The sequence below is a fragment of the Chelonoidis abingdonii genome, chromosome 1, assembly GCF_003597395.2.
Source record: "Chelonoidis abingdonii isolate Lonesome George chromosome 1, CheloAbing_2.0, whole genome shotgun sequence".
In the NCBI taxonomy this organism is placed as follows: domain Eukaryota; kingdom Metazoa; phylum Chordata; order Testudines; family Testudinidae; genus Chelonoidis; species Chelonoidis abingdonii.
Window position 1 is genome coordinate 309,910,353 of NC_133769.1, and position 21,840 is coordinate 309,932,192.

The 21,840-nt window shown below is 37.8% G+C and overlaps 1 protein-coding gene across 8 annotated transcripts in view; it reads left to right on the forward strand.

The window, feature by feature from the left end:
- Positions 1–21,840, forward strand: part of AKAP11 (A-kinase anchoring protein 11) — a 73,045-nt gene that overhangs the window by 16,136 nt on the left and 35,069 nt on the right. For 7 of the 8 annotated variants that reach the window (XM_075061562.1, XM_075061564.1, XM_075061565.1 and 4 more), the window contains 6 exons: positions 1,475–1,591; positions 7,313–7,360; positions 9,359–9,493; positions 11,262–11,526; positions 12,134–16,805; positions 19,774–19,929. In XM_075061562.1, coding sequence (XP_074917663.1) covers positions 1,475–1,591; positions 7,313–7,360; positions 9,359–9,493; positions 11,262–11,526; positions 12,134–16,805; positions 19,774–19,929 — 5,393 coding nt within the window. Of the gene's footprint in view, positions 1–1,474; positions 1,592–7,312; positions 7,361–9,358; positions 9,494–11,261; positions 11,527–12,133; positions 16,806–17,527; positions 17,607–19,773; positions 19,930–21,840 lie in introns of those variants that run through there. The other variant, XR_012655018.1, reaches the window with a different exon arrangement.

Sequence of the window (21,840 nt, forward strand, 5' to 3'; positions counted from 1 at the left end):
TAGTTGTTGGGATGTTGTACAATCTCCAGTGGGAGGGCAAGTGATCCAGGAGACAAGCGCTCTACCAAAATGTGTTCCACAACTTGAACAGTGTTAAGAATCCTTAATCTAGGTTTACATTCTCCTTTTGTCTGCCAGTTTTGAAGATGCTATCTCAATCTCCAATAGCAGGGAGTACAAAGGTAATAGTGCTGCTCACTCTGGAATTATCAGGCATCTTATGGAATGGCATGCTATACCATTTTTCTGCAGCCATGTTTATTCAATTGTAAGACATAAGACAACATTTTACCATAAAGTGATTATTTTTTTCCTGATGGTATGTCGATAGCTCGAACATTCCCTAATTAAATTTCTCTCTCTGCTACTTTTCCTGATCTTTCAGAAGCTATTCAAGATTTAGGTAACTTTGTTGTTAATTTTGTACTTCAGTGTTAGTAGGTTCAACTCATTTTTTCATTTACTTCATTTTTTGCACCAATTTTATATCTTGCTGGCTAGTTTTGCAGACGTTTCCAATTACTGCTTAACTGCAGTCCTTCTCTTTCAGGAACTACCTTAGCATTTCTTACAGAAATAAGAGACCTAGATTTTTTTTCAAACTGATGGCCTTCTGCAAAGTACTTTCTTGCAGTAAAATTAGATGGCACCAAGTTTTTTTGTTTCCTGACCTGAGGAGTCAAGCAGTTTTGTCTATCTTCTTGTTCAGTTTTACCAAGCTTTTTTCCTATAGATTTAAAATTCCAGGTTTAATAAACAAGTTTTTGATTCTTTTGTTCTTTAATTACAGAATTGTCAGATTACTGACGTTTAGGTACCTATTTTACAAACATCTGTAATAGTCTTCTGTTCATGTGTGCCTCTCCTGTTAAATATTTGCACCAAGAAACGCATGCAATGAACCCTGTTCTTTCCTCATTCTTTCAGTGGCTACGTGGGAGATCGAGTGAATATATTGCTTGTTAACTGCTGAAGTCTCCTCATTTTTTGTGTTTATTTACCATAGGAAGAATAATATTAAATTGTTGCCTATGCAAAAGAAAAGTGTACAGGTTCCATTTGCAGGTACAGAGTGATACAGGGGCCTTTCTTTGTATCTGCCTAGTTCTTTATTCCCTGCTCATCCGAAGAGTCCAGGTATTGTTTGAACTAATCACTAGCAGCTCCTGTTTTCTCTCTACTGTTGTTATAGACCATCTCACTTGGCATTTTTGGAAAGAATGTGGCTCTTTTGCATTGAGGGGTATTCTTTTTGTTAGAGAGAGCATAGGTCTGTTGGCAGTTTGAAAACTGCATGATCCCCCATAATCATAAGTAGCATTTAAATTTTGCAGCTGGTGGCCTGTATACACAATAGTTTGAAACAGTGTTCAGAAAAACAGTTGTATGTTTGTGGAAAAAATACCCCACATTTAAAATTCTGCTCAGATTTTTCATTTGCTGTACATTTATGTGCTTCTCCATTGCCTTTCAGGATTTCACTGATGGTGTACTACGCTCTGTGAAATCATTGCTTCAGAGCAGAAAAGAATTATGTAACGTGTCCGCTGAAGAATGTTTAAGGCAAGAGGAACAGGACAATTTTATTGAGGTTTGACATGGGATGTCTACTTACACTGTTGTATAAATATGAAGGGCGCTTTTAGTTCACAACAGAATCAGAAGCTGCACGATTGTATAATGTGCAGTAGAACATGACTGTGAATTGCAACTGAACTCTTCCCTCATGCCTAATTAATTAGTTTTAGGTTCACCAGAAGAGTGAAGAATGGTAGAGTTGACCAAAACAGTAAACGTTCCTGCTTTTTGAGAAATATGTGGTCTAAATTCTAAGCAAAGAGGATGCAATATCTAATTTAATCCAAAAATGGATTGTTTACATATACTACTATGAATTAACTTAATGAGGACCTATCATCAGATATTTCAAAGAAATGTAATGCAGCTTTTTGCATATTAATTTCTGTTTTTACCAAAAGTGGTTATGTTTGGTCTCAAACACTTTTTAAACTGGCCAGGTTAATTTAAATTATACTGTTTCATTTCTTTAACTAGAACAACTAAATTATATTATTTAGAGATCAAATAAATTAAAACATTGTTGACTTTCTTTTTAACTTGACTGTAACTTGAAGTTGTCTTGATTATTTTAATGTAAGATATAGTAAACTTTCTTTACATTAAAAAGTATTTCAGTCTACATTCTGTCATGGTTAATACAGCATACAGAGTATTAAACTGTGTAATTAATGATCATATCATTAATGCTTTTGAACAGGTTGTGTTTTGTGATACTGTGGTTGGCCAGTGAAAGTGGTAGATACTCCTTACAGCATACACCTCTACCTCGATATAATGCGACCCGATATAAGACGAATAAAGTAAAGCAGTGCTCCGGGGGTGCAGGGCTGCGCACTCCAATGGATCAAAGCAAGTTCGATATAACGTGGTTTCACCTATAACGCGGTAAGATTTTTGGCTCCCGAGGACAGTGTTATATCGAGGTAGAGGTGTACTTTTAAGGACTTTATCCAGTTTGGTTTTAAATTTCTCAGGACATAAGTGGTGGGATTTCTGAGTATGTAACAAAATCTAACAAGATACAAGAGAGTAACCTCATTGTCTAGATCTTGCAGGACATATTAGAGATGATAGTGGCCTTCATGAAATTTAAATTTGTCTGTAACCAAAACAGAGAAAACATTGGAAAATCGTAGAGATTAGTTCTCATCTGAAAAGTGACATTTTTGTAAAAATGGCATATTCTTGCTCAGTAAATCTGTTTCCCCTTTGTGCGTTCATAGTCGTATCTGCTGACATTACTGACAATGTAAGTTTACTCCTGTTTTTGTAGGGGTAATACAGCTATGAGAGATGGAGATGGATTCTCTTCTGGCTCATATATTATCAACAGAGTTGTTAAAGGACCAAATTTTTGCCTCTGTTATGCAAGCCCAGTGAAGTCTAACACACATGTTCCACAGATTTAAATGAGGGAATAATTTGAATAACATGGAGTTGCACAGGTGTAACTAATAGCAGAATCTGGTCTATATGAGAAGAAAAATATTGAACTTGATTTTCAGAGCCCTAGGGTGAGTTTGCGCTTGGGCAGTTAGAAAAGCCTTCTACTTTTACAGAAAATCCTCACTTAATGTCATCCCAGTTAACGTTGTTTCGATGTTAAGTTGCTGATCAATTAGGGAACATGTTCCTTTAAAGTTGTGAAATGCTCCCTTCTAACGTTGTCGTTTGGCAGTCGCCTGTTTTGTCCACTGCTTGCAGGAAGAGCAGCCCGTTGCAGATAGCTGATGGGTGGCTGGAACCAGGATGGACAGCAGCCTCCCATAAGCTCCCCCTATCAGCTCCCAATTTCCCTAAGTTCCCTGTGTAGCATCTGTCCCTCCCCCCACTGCCATGTGCTGCTCCCAGAGACTCCTGCTTTTTGTAGGGGGGGGGGGCGGGGGAGAGGGAAAAGGGGAGCTAATGTCAGGGTGTCTCTGCCTCCCCCCTGCTCCTGCACCCCGTTTACCCCATCTTTCATAGAGCAGGGGGGACACACAACTGAGGAAGGAAGCTTCTAGGCATAGCCGCTATCTCAGGTCTCAGCATGCTGATTTAATTAACAAGACAGTGTACTTAAGCCTGGGGTCAGCTACTTAAAGGGGAAATGTGCATTTTCTCTCTCACACACAGGATGTCTCTCTCTGTCTGCCCTCCCTCCTTTCCTGCTGCCTTGTAGAGTGTTGTGAGAGTTAACCCTTGAGGGCTCAGTCAATTGCTATTTCATTTAGCAGTAAGGCATTCCCTGGAAAATATCCCACCCTCTGACTTCTCCACCTTACCCAGGCTTCACAGTCATCATCACTGTGTACCAGTATTAAATTGTTAGTTTAAAACTTATACTGTGTGTGTGTATACATATATATAATATATTCTTTTGTCTAGTGAAACAAATTTCCCTGGAACCTAGCCCCCTCATTTACATTAATTCTTATGGGGAAATTGGATTCACTTAACATCATTTCGCTTAAAGTCGCATTTTCCAGGAACATAACTACAACGTTAAGTGAGGAGTTGCTGTGCTTGCAAACTGAGCAGATTTTTTAAATCATGAGGACAATAAATGTAGTACCCCACAGACCAGTTAATACATTTGTCAAAATAGAATTGCACTTCGAGTAAAAACCCAAGAACAGTTTTCCAAAAAGACATCAGAAATTAGTTGATTCTACTATTGTCAGGATTCTTTTTGTTTCTTATTGTCCTTAACTCTGCTGGCTTTAGATTTCTTCTGTGTCCCTTTGCTTCCCTTAGCCCTTTTCTAGAGTTCTTAGCTTCTATATGATCTATATTCATTACTATCAACTTCCACTTTCTTTTGTTATATATTATTTTTTATTAGGAAAAATATTTTAATTTTAAGGATAGTGGAATTCCTCCAAGGGAATTCCTGTTGTTGGAGTTTTTAAAGAACAGACGCCTGACAGGGATGATGTAGATATACTTAATCCTGCCTCAGTGTAAGGGGTTGGACTAGATGATTTCTTGAGGTCATTTCCAGCCCTACATTCTATGGTTTCCTGATGAGCAGGGTGATTAAAATGTTAATTTCATGTGTATGGTTGCATTTCAACATAAAGGATACTGAATAAGTTTGATTAAAAAACAACCTGTGTTGGATTCTTTTTTTTTTTTTTTGAAGTATCTTTCGAACCTTTCAGTCCAAACTGCATTCATTCAAAACTATTTGAATTTTATAAATGCAGTTTCTTCAAATATAGTATCATATGGTGAGTAAAGGAGACAGAACAATTGCAATACAAATCTGTGCATATTGACTGAATTGAAGAGACATTATCAACTTCAGTGTTGAAAATAGCACCTCATTTAACAAATCTGCTTTTTGTATATATTCTGTCTGCTTATCTTACTGTCAGTCTTTTATTAGCTTTAACTCTTATTACCACTGCAGAACCAGTGAAATTATTAGAAAGTGAGATTCGAAAGTGAGCTGAATTCTTTTTGACTTGCTTATCAACATAATTATTAACCAAGGTCCAATTTCAGCATCTTTATTACCAGTGATATGTAACAGAAAAATAATAGCTTGACTTTCAGCATCCAGGCTGAGTTTGTTTATTATGTAAATACTTAAATATTTTCCTAGATTAAATTTGGGAGAGAGCAGAACTGGGACTTTCTGAACAAGGATATTAGGAATAGGCATGGGGAGTGGGAGGGACTGGAAGTGGGGGAGATTGGGGCTTGAACAGTGAGCCTGGAGAGACTGGCTAGGCAAGGAGATTGGGACTGGGGTGATAAGCCTGAGGAGTGGAGACTGGGACCAGGAGTCTGATATGGGGAAGAGACAGGATTGGGTCTGGGACAGGTTGATGGGAATGAGGCAGAAGGGGATAAGCTTGTGGGGGATGGGCAAAATAGTCTGGGCCCCCTAAAGCACAGTCCCTCCAGAGCCTGGAATAGCACCAAATTCCTGGTGTCACTATTGTTCTGCTATCATTGAATAGCTGAGAAGCCTACTGGCAAAGTGTGACTCATCTCTAATGCTGATCCACAGAGGATGACAACCTACTACTGAAATCAGTTATCTCAAGTAATAGAGGTTTGTGTGGTGGATCTAAATTTTCCAGCTCTGCTGATGACCTATGTGGGACCCAATATGAGTGCCACATGAAGGAATTCCTGGGGGCTTCTTTTAGTTAGCTTTTTTAAAAACCTAGGAAATTATATACCCCCCCCACCCTACATTATGGGAATATTAGATTGCAGAATCAAGCAATCCAAACTTAGATATGCCAGAGTTAAATTTGTGTGTGCAACCTTAATTCAGCTGCCTTGTGCTTATGTGTTACAGTGCCATCTTTAAATTACATACTGTTTTTTCCACAGGACCCTTGCTTGCCTCATTCAGTGCGCAAGATGGATCTGTTTTGGGGATGAATCAAGATTGTACAGTGAAGGAGGCTATTGTCTATAGGACTCCTGTCTCGTGTGTTCCAGAAGTTGGAAAGCATGCAGTGAATGAGGCAGGGGATTGCAGGAAGAGAAAGAATAGTCTCTGGGCTAAGGCAGTTGAATGCTACCCTGGAGACTCCTTTTCCATCTGTAAAATGGGGATAGTTATATTCCCTCGTCTTACTGTGCGTGTCTTAAATTCATTAGTGTTTGTGAAGCAGTGAGATACTATAGTGATGAACCTCAGAGAAAAGCCCATGAGAAAATGAATAATTCTGACTTCAGAGCAGGTTTTGTAATAATATGTGGTAAATACAGAACAATGAGACTAAAACAAAATATTAAATAGCTGCTAATTAAATGAGCACTGTCCTGTGCACTAAATGAGGCCTGGTCCTGTGGCTAAAATAGTATGTGATCATGTAATTAAAGATATCCTAATGAATATGCACCAGGAGGCAAAATTAAGGTTGTGTAGACAACTGTAATTTGACATTTCTTAACTTTTTTGTTTACATGACTTTACAACCTGAATAATCTTTTTAAACTTAGTTTTTTTGTAATTAAAGTATATCTGAGATGGTGGTGGTATATTTGAAGTCTGAGCAGTGGTTTCCAAGGTAAATAACATCAAATTCTGCAGATCTTGGCTTTTTGCCGAGTAGATGCCTGTATCATAGCTTTGACCTTAATGTTAAACTGCAGTGTGACTCTTATTTTAGTAAATATTTTAGCATCACTTGTATTGAAATCTGTATAGTGCATTCCCAAACAAAAAAATAAACCTATGTTAAAATGGAATTAAGATTGAGATTGTGGTATGGTTACAGGCTAGCTATCCTCTTTATAGTCTCTGAGTGCATACTCTCTGACTTTTACCTGTCTTGGGATGGAATCTCATGATTTTTCCACTCCTAGACTGGGACTTGTTGAATACCAATTGCTTACACCCTGCAGCTGTGACTGGTTTTCAGGCACCTGAGTTTCTTTCCTTTGGGAATCAGTGATCATTGAGATTGACCAAGAGCCTTCCTGAAACAGTATTTAGCACTTGGAACAAAGCATTAGATGAGACTTTTTTTTCTAATCATATGATTCAAAACAAACTGTTAGGTTTTCCTCCTAAATTATTGGCGCAAAACAGAACCAATTTATATTTTCCTAGCAAGGCCATTTCTCCTGGCATAATGGATCTTGATGATAACAATATGAAACTTTACTTTAAATAGAGTCACTACACTTTTCAGTTCTAAGCAGCTTTCTCTATAATTAGAAAACCAGGAGACTCTTTCTGGATCTTGTATTTCAAATTGTTTGTATGCTTGTTTTACAGATCACATTTCTAGGTTTTGCTGGAGAGACAAATGCTGCTCATATGCAGGTAATGTATATACAAAGAATGACTTTGTCTCCAGCACTTGAGTTATAACTGAGATATTTCATGTTTTTGGTGTGGGAGCCCTAATACTTATTTTACTTCAAGAATATGCCATGGAACATGCTTTTTAAAATAAATGGTCTGTTTTAAACATTGTAATTAACAGTTTTATTTTATTTTTTTTATTTTTGTATGACCTCTCCAGTGTTTTGTATTCATTTGGAATATAGAGCCCTGGAAAATCTTAAAACCTCCTTTTTTTTTTTTTTTTTTAACTTGAGTGCCAGCCTTGGGGTCTGTGCTTTTTGAAATACACATGGCCAGATCTTAATGTAGTCTTAGGAGAGTTAGATAAGCAGTTCTTGTTTTTAAAACAAGAGGGTAGCAAAAGCATGATGACTATTTCATGCAACTGTAAAAAATATTAAGGATTTAACCCTCTCTCATAGTTTCAGGCCTGGTTTAACTTTAGAAGTGAGGATAAATCAGTGCTACTTTGTATGTGAACACTCTTGTAAACTATAGGTACAAGCTAAAATGATACCAGACAAGTTTAAAACAATGTAAGAAACTCCAGGCACAAAATTTGCACTAGTTTCACTAAATCTGTGTAACAACTTACCTTTCATTAAATGCGTGCACGTTCTGTGTTGACAAGCCCTTAAACTACTTTGTAGTTCTCTCTCTCCTAGTTCTCCAGATGTTATAGGGCATATGTTAAACTACTTTGCAATTCAGGCTTTCCTCCTTCCCAGCATGGTATAGGTCATATCAAAGTAGAACTTTTGACTACTGTGCAGTTAAGATTTTTACAAATTAGTGAGAAATATGATTTACTTGTAATTTGAAGTAGAGTGATGTGAAATAAATATTAGAAGCATCACTGAGCTGTTGATTTTATTAGTACGTTGTGGTTAAGTTTTAAATTATTTTGGTTTCAGGGTGTCAGTATTTGCATTTAAACGTGCAATAAAGTGTAAAAGAAAATCAGGAGACATTAAACTTATCTTGTACCTTTTAGACATTTTACTTTTTGTGTGTGTTCTTGTAATAGAAAATAATAGATGTCTTAGCAGCCTCTTTGGTGTGGTTTTCTGATTAGGTCATGAACCCCAAAATGACTTATCCTCTCCAGAGCTAATATAAAGCACAAGGTGTATGGTGGAAGGTGTTAGTCATTAAATATAGAAGCTTTCCTAGTTAACGGTCCATTGGTAGGTAAAAGCAAAAGGGTAAATACTGTGAGTTAAATTGTGCTCAGACTTGCATTCAGTGCCAAGTACACTAAGGGTGCTGTAAAAATAATCACTTTACAGATATTCTTCTAAGCACACAGGTCCAAACCCTGGGCTCTCTACTTGAGGTTGCACAGATAATTCTGTTTACTAAGAGAAAGCTGGGTCCGCTGTGTTCAATAATTTATATTGGATTAAGCATAATTTTAAAAATTTCTCAATGTTTATGATGTATAAAAAGTAAGTAATATATAATAAACACTCATATTTATTTTAGGTAAACATAATTCTGTGTCGATCAAGATCCCAGTTAAACATAAGCCTAACTCGATTATTTTTTTAAAATATTCTCCTCAGATACAAACCTGATAATGGTAAACCCACAGCATATGGAGATTACCTGATGGAAACAGTTGCATGCAAATGTTCCCTCTGTGTGTTTACATACCTGCTGTGATGTTCTGTTGCTCTTTACTACTCCCAAGTCTCTCCTTGGTGCTTTAAAAAGTTTCCCTGAGTCTTGAGAGGCAGTGATATTATATTTGTTCTGGTAGAGGTATTTTGAGATTTGAATTACTAGCCCTTTAAGTAGGATTCCAATTTGGTGTGGGAATATAATTGGAAAACTGAAGGGAAAGAGTGATGATTTTGACAGACTTAGAGGCTGGCAATATTTATTTGACTTTCTACTGCTCCAGATTGAAAAGTTTCCTTACTATTAACATATTAGTTTTATACTTAGTGTGTGAATTTGTGTTTGAATTAGGAATTGGCTCCTGTTTCTGTAGAGCTCCCAGATGTTCTGAAATCACTCCATTTCTGTAGTCTAAATGAAAATGAAGTTATTTTTCTGAAGGATTTAAATAAACCCATGGAAATCAGTGATGTCTCTAAACATCAGGTAAAATTCCTAATCCTTTTTATAAGGTATACGGAATAGTAATGTGTTTTGCAGTTTCTGCATCTTTCATATGTGTGTTACAAAGTAATTCTGGCAATAACCTGGCCAGGTATTGCTACTTTATTAATGCGTTTTGAAGCTATATGTGTTATATAAGTGCTCTGATATATTTAGTGTTGTAGCTCTGTTAGTCCCAGGATATTAGAGACTCAAGGTGAGTGAAGTAATGTATCTTTGGTTGGACCAGCTTCTGTTGGTGAAAGACACACATCTTCGAGCTTACATAGAGTTTACACAGAGCTCACCCACCTTGTCTGATGGTATTTTTAATATTATTAATAGTGGTATAAATATTATACTGACTAAAGAGATTCCTGCTGCAATTTATGAAATATTAAGAAATGCAAGGTACTTTATCATAGGTACTTTCCTCTCTCCTTCCTAGTTCTAGGGAGATACTCTGCTGTGGAAGCCATAAGCACTGGACTAGGCAACAGCAAATTGTGCAGGAATATGTGCTAGGAACAAGTCCCTGTGAGGCCCTTTCTCCGTTCCTCTTCACCACTGAAAAGTCTGAGTCTTCGATGGCCAAGGAAAAAAAAATTGGAGACGTCCCCAAAGTAACGACAGTTGGCTGTGTTGAACATGGCTGAGCATCAGCACACTTGCCTGACAGTGAGCATGCAGTGAAAGCAGCTGACCTGCATGCTTAGCTGCCCTCTGCAAAATGCCTGTGTGCTCATCCAGTAGTCCACATACCTCTGCTGCCCACACCATAGTCCCTTTGTACTGCCATTTGGAAGGAAGATGAAACTGGTTGAGTGGGGCCAGGTCTACTCTACAGAGTTAGGTTGACATAAGGCATCTCATCAGCCTAACTCTGTAAGCGTCTGCACTAAAATGTTGCTCCCGCCAATGTAAGTCACCCACTATGCTGACTTAATAACTCCTCCTCTGAGAAGTATAGCGCTTAAGTCGATGTAGTTAGGTCAGCGGCAATGTCCTCCTAGTGAGGATGCACACCACCGACAGAAGGAGCATAGGGTGGACATTAAAAGTCAAATTAATTACTGTGGTGGCTGTATGTCTACTTATGTCGTCAAAATTTTGTGGTGTAGATATGCCCTTAGTCTTCTCAACTCTTCTCAGATATAGTGTTGTTCTTCTGTCAGACAACAAGGGAGAGAAGTTACAGGATAAGTTAGGTGCTGCCAACACTTGATGCTTTCCATTTCCTCTCCAAATGTCAGTGAAGATAGCTAGAATTTGTTAAAACTGTTTTGACTAATAATATATAATGAAGTAATTATATTACTTGCAGGAGTAAAACTACTTAAAACAAATCAGCAGGGTTTTCTTCATTTTTTTTTTCTGTTTGTTTTGTTTTTTGTTTTTGTTTAGTGTAGCGATTTATTCATTCTAAAGAACTTCTATATTCAGAATGTACTTGGAGAATAAGAGTGGCCTCTAAACCGTCTCAAAACTTGGCTCTAGTGATATTGGATAAATCACTTAACCTCTTTACCTCACTGTTCTCATCTGTAAAATGGAGTTTTGTTTGTAATATGCAATGAAGACTTAAATTATTGTTATACCTTTTAAATTACAGTAATATTAACAAATGTCTTTAATGACAGTTTCATTACAGTTTATGTCCTTGACCTGTGCTCTTGTTGTTCTTGCCATTTTAAATGGTTCCAAATTTACATTATAGATGAAAGTATGTTATTGAGAACACTCTTTTGTTTTCTTGTTTTTCTTTCTCAAGAATCATCTTTCTGGAGTGCTTTGTGTGATGAGATTGTCTCCTTCGTTCCCAAGGCTCAAAGCTGATTCTGTATTTACCTTACTGAGCAAATACGCTACTGGTGTAAGATATACAATGGAAGTATACTCATTACAGAAACATGAAACAGAGATGTCCCATGCAGAGGATGATGACACTAATCAGTCAGTGTCTTCAATTGAGGATGATTTTGTCACTGCTTTTGAGCATTTAGATGAGGATGAACCTTCAAAGATACAAAATGCTGGTTAGTTTTCATGCCCTGTTGAAATAGATTGCAGAGCTCATTTGTTGCAATTTAGGTTGAAGAGGGATTTTCATGCTGTGGTAAACTACATGAAATCCATATCAAATTATTTTTTGCTAATCACCATCATACAAGACCCCTTTTTTAAAAACAAATAATCTGAGATTTCACCATTCTTTCCACAGCAGAATGCATGTGACATAAAGCAAAGATTTTGACTCAGTGTCAGATCCAGAAACAGTAGAATCTGTGATATGAAGACGAGAGCTCTTAGTCATATTAACTCCACACTCCTCATCAGTACCCAGCCCAGGCTGGGGAAGCTAATGATCCAACCAGTGGACCAAATTCCATGAAGAATTCTGGCCATGCGCCACCTGAGGCACATTGCGCATATGCTAAGAAGACGACTTGTAGTAGTAGGGGAACTGTCATTGACAAAATAAAGTGCTTATGGAATACTTTATTCTTTAAAATTTTCTCTACTCTTAAAAGACCCTCTAACTTATTGTAATAATTACAAATCTAGATATTAGTGTCAAAATCAATTACCCAGTTTGCTGTTTTAGTCTCTCTTGTTTTTAAAGTATTTTCTTTTTCTTTTTAGGCACAACCTATACTACTCAGAATCACCGGGATGCTGCTTCACAGACCATCCCTGCTCATTGTTTAGAAGCTATTGACTCAAAGATCATTGTGCGCTCTGGGCATCGAAAATCATCTGCCAAATCTTCTTCTTCTCTGATAAATATCTTGGGACTTAAAGAACTGTCCTCATCTGTAAAGAATTCAGTCACAACCTCTATTTCTGATCCTTGGATACAGAGGAGTTTTTACAAGCCACGTAATTCCTCTGATCAACATGTTAATGTTTTGCATAAAACATTGTTTTCTTCCTCTCCTGCTGAATCATCTGAGTCAGATTGCTCCAGCCCTAGCCCTGTTATCTTCTTAGATGAAGAAGGGTATCAAAAGAGCTTGAAAGCAAAACTTCAGCTACCAAAAATTCCAGTAGTAAAAGATGGTATAGAGGACTCAGACTCAGAAGTAAGTGAATTTTTTGATAGTTTTGATCAGTTTGATGAACTGGAACAGACTCTGGAAAATACTTGTAAACTTATAAGGGATCCCATCCTTGGTAATCCACCCCAGAAGAGAAAGATTTCCCTTGAACAATTGCATTCTAAAACTACTAATATGAATCCTCAAAAATTCAAGTTTGATCGTCCCACTCTTCCAGCCAATGTAAGGAAGCCAACTCCTCGTAAACCAGAATCACCCTATAGCAGCCTCTTTGATGTTCCAGACTCCCCTCGGCCAGTGAAAACAGGAGAAGACAATGGAGGTTTGTTCAGCCCTATAAGATCATCAGCTTTCAGCCCACTAGGGAGCTGTGCTTCAACTGAATGTCTTTGTCGGATGGATATCAATGGAGATGGGCTTAATCAAAATCATGATACACTTTATAGTGAATATTCAGATTATGCAAACAGTGTTTCATTTGAAATACTGGGTTCTCTTTTTCCTTCTCAGTCTACATCACTACAGAAGCATGCTGAAAACATTTCCAGCCTTAATAGGATTGTCTCAAAAGAAGAAAAAGGTCAAAACGCAGAACTGCAGAGGAAAACTTCTGACAAGGAGCCAGCTAAAAAAGTTAAATCTAAACACAAATCACAAATGATTAAAGACAGCATACAAAAATTTGCAACAGAACTGGTTGAAAAAAGTTTTGGTAGTGCATTTAAAGACTTACAAAAAGGAGTTTCTTCATGCACCAATGCACTGTGTCACTTGGCTGCGAGATTGACTTCTTCAGTCTTTCAAATGGCTTTTTATGAGATAGGAAGGCGGCGAGCCTTGTCACTGAAGGAACGTGCCATTAATGGGCTAGCAAGCTTTTTGGTCAGTGAAGCTATAACAAGTGCTTTAAAAGAAATGCGATACATAAAGAAACAAATATTTACTAACACAGTTGCAAGATTTGCAGCAGACCTCACCGAGGAACTTATTTTTGAGGGAATCATGGAAGTTTGCCAGTTTTCACATCCATCAACACCAACGACTGCACGGGATTGGGCCTTTGATTATGAAGACAAAGTAGTGAGATCATATGCCAAAGATTTGTCTGAATCTGTCATTCAGGAAGCTTTCATTGAATTATCCCAGGTTGATGTTACCTTCACAACGCAAGCAGCAATTAGTGTTTCCATGGACAACATAAAATATGTAAGTGCAGAAAGTACGTTGCAGTCAACACAGACTACCACTGCTTTTCCTAATTTTCATGATAATGCACTTTTAGCATTGAATCCAGTACAAGAAACTGGAAAAGAATATACTGTTCAGCAAGCCTTGTTTTGTACTTCTGGTGTTGTAAGTTCAATACCAGTGCCCTTAGCTGGAACAGCACTTTGTCAACATCAGACTTCATCTGATGTTTATAAGGCAAAAGTATGGACTTGTTCGACAGCAGGTGGCAGTCTGAAAATGTACAAAGACGCTACACAGCCATATTTTACAACAAAAAAGAGAGAAGAGGAAGTGGCTTCTCTTAGAAATATTTACCTGACTGCTGATCACAGTGAAAGTACTGAAAGTAGTGCGCAATGTTTTTTTAACCAGAATGATTTCAAACAAACAAACAATCCTGAAGTGAATAATACTTCAGATTTAACAACTGGACCAACAAACATCAACAGTTTCTCTGGAACAATGGTAGATATGATAGTAAATGAGGCATATGAAGCAATAACCTCATCTGGGGTTACCAAAACAGTGGAGGAATATACAGATTTTGTAACTAGAAAAACACCTCGTTGGCAGTGTGTTGGTGGAGATATTCCTAAGAATACTTTTGCTGATCACTTGGCCAAGTATATTGTAAAACAGTCTGTAGATGAAACTAAATCTATGTTCTCCCACACAAATGAGACTGTAGAATGTAATGGAGGCCTACAGATAAACACAGATAACTGTAAAAAAGAACTGCATAGTACAGTAAAGAAACAAGAATCCGAGAAACACAGATTTGTTCCTATAATTGTGGAACCACAACAGCTGCCTCTGAATAACCCACCTAATTTTCTTGTTACGTCAGTTGACTCTGCTCAGTGTTTACTTTCAGTACCTAAAGATTGTGTTCAGGAACATAAAGGAAATGAAGTACTTAGGTTTTCTTCAAGCACTCCACCTCCTTGTCCTACTGTGACTCTTGCTAGATGTAATGTGGAAGAGTTTACTGATTCAGGAAGCAGTTCAATAAAATCCCAAAGTAAATTATTGAAAAAATATGATATGCAAAAAACAATGCTAGCTCCTTCAGCTTTGGGGCAGGAGAGCTGTTTTCTACATGCAAGTAACCTTTCTTTGGTGATGTTTGGCTGTGAAGATTCTTTGCAGATGGAAGATAAATCAAGCATCAGAGATGGAAATGTCTGTGCAGTACCTGATACACCACCACCAACTCCTTTAGTACCATCTCAGACTAGTTCTGGACGGAACCTAAGGAAGCTCACCAAGAAACTCAAGGGAGAATTAGCAAAGGAGTTTGCACCTGCGACGCCACCTTCTACACCTTATAACTCATCTGCTGCTGCCTTGTCTGCAACTGAACATGACTCCTTGGAAAAGGAAGAGTTTATGCTGAAACTCATGCGATCACTTTCTGAAGAAGTTGAAAGTAGTGAAGACGAAGAACACTCTGAAGTGCTTGTGGAGAAAACTGAACATTCAGAGAAAACAGTACAGTATGCTGATGATTTAGCTGGTCATATCATTTCTATGGCAACTGAAATGGCTGCTTCCCATTTAGATGATAAAACAATTAAAAGAAAAGCTGACAGACACTGCCAATTAAATGCACGAAACAAAATATGTGGGTATACTGCCTTTATAAATATCCCAGAAGAAACTTTACATTCATTATGGAATTATGCGGGTGATATGGCTGCAAAGGTTATCAGTGAGGCTAAGAAGATGATAAAATCAAGGCATTGCAAGCTGCTGAGGTTGAAGCGGGTTAACTGTCATGTAGATTGTCTTTCTCTCAGAAAAGATGATAGAGACTGTAGGTCAAAAGAGAGGTGGTGTCCGGTAGTAAACCAGTGGTCCAGAGAGGTAGATTCATCCGTACTTTCTTTACCTCAGAGTTTAGGAACAACCAGTCTGACTTACCGGTATCCAAGCTGTGAAAGCGTGACCGATGAATATGCAGATCACATCATTCAAGTTCTGAAAAGGGAAGGTGGCAACAGTGAGTTAATAATGGATCAGTATGCTAGTAGACTTGCTTATAGATCTATAAAATCAGGCCTACAACAAGCTGCCAGGAAAATCAAGCTGACATACAACAGAAGAATATTTCCTTTACAGAACACACAGGTAAATGGTAGGCTTGAGCTGTTCAAGATATTGAACAAAGATATGGATACAAAATGGCAAATGAAAAGTGGTGGTCATAGGTGTGGAGGCCAAGCCTGTGAAATAAACAATTTACACAGAACTGATGGTACAGAGTTGTTACATTTTTCTGAATCCCTTGCTCATCGTATAACATGTGATGTCAGAAGAAAACTGAAAATGTCAGCAGTTTGCTTGCCAAAATCCTTAACAGATTCCTGTCTGTATAGAAAATCTAAATTTGATGAAGCCACAGGGGACTGCCTTAAAACAACACTTTCTAAAACAGTTCTTTCTTTCTCACAAAAACATAAACTGTATCATAGCACAGGCAGTTTAAATGAATATGGCTATCAAGAAGGCATCATTCAAGCTATAGAAGAGTATGCTAGAAAAGTAGTGGATGACACCTTAGAAATGAGTTTGGAGTCTGCTGTTCTCCAAGCTGCTGAAAGCAGAAAAAATGGGGATAGATTCACTTACACAGAAAAGTTGTCTCCATTTTCTGGAACAGCCTGCAGATACTGTAGTATGAAGGAATATCAGTATTGTACTGGAAGTTCATCTCCACACCTGCCTGGGCAAGAACCCCTCCCTAGAATCAGGCAGATCCCCAAATCAGGGTTGGGTGGTATCTGTCAAAAATCAAGAATTTTTCACCTTGATATTCCCAAAATTCACATTGACATGGAACAGAAGACAGTATTTTCTGAGAAGGTGGTTGGTGCAGCTATTGAGAAAGCAGAGAGAGAGCTGAGTAACACAAGTCTGACAGCTGATATTGGTATTGGACATGGTGGAGTCAGCTTTGCTGAAAGCCTTACTACAGAAATAATGACATCAGCTATGACTAATATTGGTCAGGCTGTTAACATAAGGTAACATTACATTCTCTCCTATTCTCTTGCTATTGTTACCAGAAAATGGCACCCACTTTGCTTAATTTATTAATCTGAAAATTTAAATGGTAAGAAGCACTTTTTGCCACAGTTACATTCTGAAAATATAATTTTAAATTATAACGTTTATTTTGGAACCTCCTGCTGGTGGCCTCCAGACTGTTCAGAATCTTGTCAGTTACAGGAGCTCAGTGTCAGTACAAACTAATTTCTAGCTTACTTTAGAATGTACTTATGCTCTGATGGGTGACTCTGGTAAATGGGATTCTGTGATTTTTCTCTAACATCCTGATCAGATTGTTTTATCAGTGATATAAATTACTGGAATTTAGTTGACAATTCAGTTGATCTGTGAGCCACAGTATAATCCAATTCTGTCTATAGTTGCATTAGCTCTAAAGTACTGACTTACAGAATCTGTAATTTGCAATGTACACCAAGAGCAGGCGTATTACATTAAGTAGGTGTTTACATAGTCTCTTTTGATTGTAATTGTACTTTAACACTGTCTTAATTTCTGGAAGAAAAAAATTGGGTATATTTGAAAATAGAAATATGAAATAAGAATGATTTTATTTTTATATATGATTTTAGTTGATAAAGGGTTGTTAAAGCAGACTAGAAACTGGTTTGCAGGCTCTTGCTACATTGTTGATAAGGACTAATGTATTACAAGTCCTTAAACTATACAATCTTTTTAGGTATATTGAAAGAAATGAATGCCTTTAAATATCTTGGTAGAAGATGCAACAGAATGTAGTTGAATTAGTAAATGAGAAGGTACATTAACATCTAGTTCCTAATGAAAATAGATTTTACAAAGATCAAAGTGACTTCAAATAACACCATTTTCATGTCCAAGTGCAAGACCTATCTCTTCAGCATAGTTTTTCACTGAGTAATAATTAATAACAATGTATTTCTCTCATCATGGCCTTGGAGTGAGATCTGTTTGGCAATAAACTATGTTTTATTTGCTTGACTCTGAGATGGTCTGGTGATGTATAATGTAAATACCTAGATGTGTTAACGTACTGTGGTGGTGCCTAATAGCTCCAACCAGGCTACTCCCTAGTTTTTCAAGGCAAAATTATGATGAGTGTAAACACGTAATAAATGATGGTCTCTGCCATGAAAAGCTTATATTCTAAAAGATAGATCTTTCATTCTCTCACAGAACTGCTACCAAAACTCAAAGAACTTTTCCTCTCCTTTTCTGATTGCCTTCTACTGTAGACCTTCCACTGAAAGTTCCCTGTAGCATATAAAGATAGAAGACTGAGAATTCATGTTACTTGGCCCTTGTACTTATGTTATTTGGAATCCTTATTCAGAGTACCTGTAATATTAAGTGAGAATTTACCTTATAAATAAAGTGCTGTTGAGTTCTTGTACTGTTGATGTCAGAAATGTCACTTTTCAGCAAGAGGTTCAGAAATACAGCTTTTTAATCAAAACTTCATGTAAAGTTTCAAGTTTAATTATGGTGCTGAGAGCCCCAGGGAATAATGGATTGGGGAAGCAGCTATGCACCAGACCAGTAATGTCAGAGGGAGACATTGTGGCTCTATAAGATATACAGACTTCAAAGGTTGCTGTGAGGAGCATGTTCATCATTTGTACTTACTACACAGTATAAAAAGTGTGTGCCTGTCTGTGTCTCCCTTTTCCCTCCTTCCCCTTATAGCACTCACCTAATGGTATTAGCTAATGTTGTGGAAAAGGACTTTTGCCACACCTCAGAACCACATACCCCGTTTAAAACATGAAGTGTTGCCTGTAGCACAATCATAGTAATCTTTGTACTTTGTGAACACAGCAGCTGTATTACGACTGTTTCCTTTGAAGGGGTGATGAGCAAATCAGACTTTCTGTACACTCTACCCCAGGCGTCGGCAACCTTTGGCATGCGGCCTGCAGGGGTAAGCACCCTGGCGGGCCAGACCGGGCTGGTTTGTTTACCTTCCGCGTCCGCAGGTTCGGCCGACTGCGGCTCCCAGTGGCCGTGGTTCGCTGTCTCAGGCCAGTGGGGCCTGCGGGAAGCGGCACGGGCCGAGAGATGTGCTGGCCACCGTTGCCTACCCTTCCCACCCCACTTCCCACCCTGGCGAGCCGTGTGCCAAAGGTTGCCGACCCCTAGTCTAGCCATAGCACAGCTGCATGTGGGTAGCCACAATATGTCCCTAAGAGTGGTTTATATGCACTTGGCAGGAAAATTTGCAGACTGAACCACTTTTCAGAATGACCTCAGTTTTCTTTTAGAATGGGCCTGATGAAGGGTTTTAAAAATACCTTTAATGCAAATTAAGCATACTCACTTGATTTGGTTCTAGGTATTGAAAGTCTAGATTTTTCAGGCTTCATGTGCAGAGGAGAAAAGTCTATAAATAAATGGACATGCCTATTTTTTCTGAAACAGGGAGACTAGCCCTATGTCTCCACTAGGACATTTTTTCTAATACAGAGAGGGCTGTAGGAGGCCACCAGCATTTTAAGCATAATGTTGTCTACCCTTGAGCAGTTCTATATGACAGTGCTTAAAATGCCAGTGACTGTATTAGCCTTGATGGAGCTGAATTGGTCAGAGTGACACTGGCAAGTCCAAAGATGCCAGGTCCTCCCTGTGTAGGTGTACTCACTGTAGTAAATGTGAAGTCTACAAGACTGAACTGCCCAGGCACTAAGGCTATGGCAATGCTGGAATGCTACAAACTAGTTTTTGAAATTCGGGTTTGTGTCCATGCTACTACCCAACTTTCCAAGTGAAAGATGGTCCTAAGTGGTGCTCCCAGGCTTGAATATATAGTCTCTGAGAATTGTAAATACAAAAGGGAATAGTTGAGTCAGTTGACAAATGTTCCCTGTTTTGCTAATTAGGCTAAGTGAATTTTTGCAGAACAATATGAAATACACCACCAGTAATGCTGTCATCTTAATTTTGGTTTAGTTCTATGGGAAGAGAAGGATTTCACTCAGCTGAATCTGTTGTTAGCCAGCAGATGAGTCTCAGTATTGGTGATGATAGCACTGGCAGCTGGTCCAATCTAAGCTTTGAAGATGAACATCCCGATGAGAGCAGCAGTTTCCTTCACCTCAGTGACAGGTAACTGTAAACACATTTATCTGCTTACACGATCACCTCAGTGTATGTTTATCTGATTTAGCTTTCTCTCTTTCATCAGAAAACTTTATTTTCTGTTGAACAGAATGATGCTTTTTCACTAAAATTGGCTTCAGCATTATTATGTTTAAATCAGTGTTGCCCTTCAGAAGGGGATTTTTCTAGTGTGAATTCACATTCATACCTATACAAATTATATATTAATAGTTAAGGTATGAATTTTAAACTCTCATGGCAAGAAATCAAGTTACAGTTTTTATAGTAATGTTGACATGTCATGAGTAAAATCTAAATAGTGTATATATTTAATGACTGTATATTAATATACTAATTTTAAAAGCAACACAAGACTGCTAAATGCAATGTATATGTAACATGGTATGGATAACATGAATATGGTAACTTTTTTATTTTCTTAATTTTTAATGCTTAATTTCTTAATGATTAAGATTTTGTATTTTAATTTGCCTGTTTTTATTACCAAAAATAATAAATAATCAGCCCCAGAACAGAAGAAACCAAACAATTCAGAGCATATTTGACTTGAAGAGCTTACACATCTGTTGGATTTGTTGTTTGAATTTATAAATTCTTTCAACGGAAATGATTGATCTTAGAGAGCTTATAAGCTCTGTTGCTTTCAACATTATAAAACTGACCCTTACACTGATTTATAAACTCTTTGGAATAGGGGTTCCCTCCTGCAGAGCTCATTTGCTCCACAGGAGAATTAAGATTTCAGTAGAGAATCCATTTTATCGGCAAAAATATTAATTAATATGTTAATGTAGAGCTTCAGTTAGTATAGGAACTCCAACATTAGCAAAAATTTTCACTGTACATGTATATAATTGACTTACTGTTTTTTTCAAATAACATAAGGGTTTCATCCTTATTGAGGACTAGTTAACATGAACATTTCAGATTATAGTTTTATCTGGATTTTTTTGGTTTTGTGTTTTTGTTTTAGTTGTAAGAGCAAAAGTATATGTGAGGTTGCTTAAATTTGGGGGAAGGTATGAGGTTTTTTTCACCTTTCATAACTCATAAGCAGGGGAACTCCTCCTCCCCCCTGACCTCCCAAACTTTCCTTAGAACTCATCTGTAGGTTGGGGCTAACCTATTCATGTAAAATTTCAGCTGGAAAGAAATATTTTCCAGAAGGTTATGAGCTTCTGAAAACAGATAATAATTTACTACTTCCCACGCCTATGGAGACCCGCTGGCACTCTGCATTGACCCCCATGGTTCGGCAAATTCTCTGGTTCGACACCGGTCAGGTCCCTAGGGTGCCGAACTAGAGAGGTTCAACCTCTATAATACATTAGAGCACCAAATTCATAATTAATCACAGAAACTTGGTGGAATGAGGTTAGTCAATGGGACACAGTAATACCAGGTTACAAAATTATATCAGAAGGACAGAACAGGTCGTGCTGGTGGGGGAGTATCACTTATGTGAAAGAGAGCATAGAATCAAATGAAGTAAAAATTTTAAATGAACCAAACTGTACCATAGAATCTCTATGGAAAGTAATTCCATGCTCGAATAATAAGAATATGGCAGTAGGGATAGATTATCAACCACCTGACCAGGATGGTGATAGTGACTGTGAAATGCTCAGGGAGATTAGAGAGGCTATTAAAATAAATAACTCAACAATGTGGAATTTCAACTATCCCCATATAAACTGGGTGCAGAGATGAAGTTTCTTGACACATTAAATGACTGCTTCTTGGAACATCTAGTCCTGGAACCTACAAGAGGACAGGGAATTCTTGATTTAGTCCTAAGTGGAGCACAGGATCAGGTTCAAGAGGTGAATATAGAATCACAGAAGATTAGGGTTGGAAGGGACCTCAGAAGGTCATCTAGTCCAAACCCCTGCTCAA